General features: G+C 50.9%; 1 protein-coding gene across 1 annotated transcript in view; it reads left to right on the forward strand.

Moving 5' to 3' along the window:
• The first annotated feature begins 1,926 nt into the window (after positions 1 to 1,926).
• HEXA (hexosaminidase A (alpha polypeptide)) overlaps positions 1,927 to 2,169 on the forward strand; it is a 9,846-nt gene continuing 9,603 nt past the window's right edge. Inside the window, exon 1 of the mRNA XM_009319919.1 lies at positions 1,927 to 1,972. Coding sequence (XP_009318194.1) covers positions 1,927 to 1,972 — 46 coding nt within the window. The remainder of the gene's footprint in view (positions 1,973 to 2,169) is intronic.

Here is a 2,169-nt window from a genome sequence, read left to right on the forward strand (position 1 = left end):
TCTTTTTTGCTGCTAGGAACTAAACTTAAAACAGCCAATACAATTATTCACATTTTCCTGTTCTTATCAGAAGGGAAATAAAACCATCGAATCACTTGGAGCAACTTCATGTGATCACGAGATCAAGCTCATACTCACCGCTTTCCGTACGCCCTCCTTTATGACGCTCAGACTACACAATTAATTTTAAGGCTTTTTTCCCTCTTTGCCTTCCTTTTTGTTTTCCACATGGGTGGTTAGAAATAACAGGCAATGGAAACCCTGTATGGAAGGAAATAGTTTCTATTAATAGAGAAAATAAGACAGAAACTGTTTTATGTCCGTATCAGAAAGCTGCTGTGTCAATTTAACAAGCAGGCAAGATTATGTCCAAACTCTGCATTCATCCTGAACTTCAAGCATGAAAACAGAGACCAATTTAAGTTAGGAGGGACATATGGGGGTCTTTGGTCAAGCCCCTGCTCAAAATAGGGCCAACCTGGAGTTGGAGTCAACTTTGCAGTTGGGTCAAGCTTCTCAGGGCTGTGTCCAGCCGAAATTGTGGTATTCCCAAGGATGGAGAACTGAGCCCTTGCTGCAGTGTTTGACCACCCTCAGGGTGAAGAATCTATATTTTTTTCCTTATTTCTAATCGGGATTTCCCTTGTTGCTCTTCCTTGTTTCTTGTCATTAAGCTGGGTAGCTCTGAAACGAGTCTGGGAGAGACCCAGGACCCTGCATGGAGCTCAGGCCAGGACCTCCCATCCCTGATGTCTTATTGCTGCTGCAGCCATTGTGTTAGCATCCTTGTCTTCCAGTCCGTGACTGTAAATAACTTGATGTGTGCCTTCACAGCGCTCTTTTGAACCATGAACTTCAGCCTTTGTGGTTGATGGGTCACAGATCCCTGCTGCTCCCATCTGCATTGCCTTCCAGGTGTGATAGTGGTGGTTCCTGCCTGCCCCTTGGCCAAGGAGGCCACGTTTGGGTTTGGCGATGTCTCCCTGGGCAGGTTTAAACATGGTGCGTGGTGGTGGGACCAGTTCTGTTGAGGGTTCTCAACAGAACGAGTAGTTCCTGTGTCCCTCGTCTTGAGAGTGGCCGTCCCTGGGGAGCTGCTGTCTTGCCGAGCAGAAGGAGCAGGGCTTGCCGTGCTGGCGTGCCAGCTCGCACATCTGTGAGGTTGCCTTGGCTACCGGCTCGTCTGTAACCGAGAGGAAAGCTCAAAACTGAGGACTATCTTCGAGCCGTTTCCCTTCTCTCTGCGGAGGTTTCGCCATTCCTTCATGGAGAAATCGGGGGTTTCTGGCTCCTGCGATCTTTGGAGCACAGGCTCTGCATTTCACCTGAACAGTGGCGGTGCCATGATCTCTCTGAAGTCTGCTTGGTGCCTGGCTTCTGACAAGGCTCACTCAAAGCCAAGCTTTTTATTTTTCAGTGACCATATTGAGCTGTTCCTGGGAGCGCTGTGGGGGTGTAGGCATGGACCTTGGCTGTGATTAGCAGGTTCCCACCCAGCTAACCCACGCTCCCCCTGGCCAGAGACTGCTGTGTGAGTAGACCCGTGCGTCTCAGCGAAGGGGGAACACCTCCCTTTGGATTTGGGGGAGCAACTCCGGTGAGGACTCGGGGCTGTGCATCCTTGGAAGTGCTCCTTCAGATGGGGAAGCATGGCCAGAGCTCCTGATTGGGATCTGAATGTGGCTGGGTTTATTTTTCCAGCCGCTGCGCCTGGGACCCGTTCTGCAGAAGGTGAAGTCGACCGGGAGCCTTTCTGTGCTGGGCGAGACCTTTTGGTGGCCTCTAACTCAGCCCAACTCTGCAGTATGCTTGGATTCATTCTCCACCCATTTTTACAGGTTTCTTTGCCCTTTCTGAGAAGTGTGGGTAGGGTAGCAGGGCTCTTGGGTTTGTGCTTTTTTTCCAGTGCTGGGAGAGTTGGGAAACATGAAGCTCTTTGCCCCCCCCCGAGAAGATCTGAGTAGTCACGACGGTAGCTTAGAGCAGGGGCTGGTGTCCAGGAAGCCTTGGGGGCTGCTGCTAGATCATACTCTGATGTCTCTCCTCCTTTGTGTGCTCCTTTAAGCTTCCACTGCAAAGCCTTCCCTGGGGGCTTCCTCACCAGCAGACCTTCTCCACGCTGAAGGCTGGGATCAGCTCATGTGCTCCTGGTTGCCTGTGTTGAAAGAA

This window comes from Pygoscelis adeliae, unplaced genomic scaffold (assembly GCF_000699105.1).
Source record: "Pygoscelis adeliae isolate BGI_AS28 unplaced genomic scaffold, ASM69910v1 Scaffold303, whole genome shotgun sequence".
NCBI classification, from domain to species: domain Eukaryota; kingdom Metazoa; phylum Chordata; class Aves; order Sphenisciformes; family Spheniscidae; genus Pygoscelis; species Pygoscelis adeliae.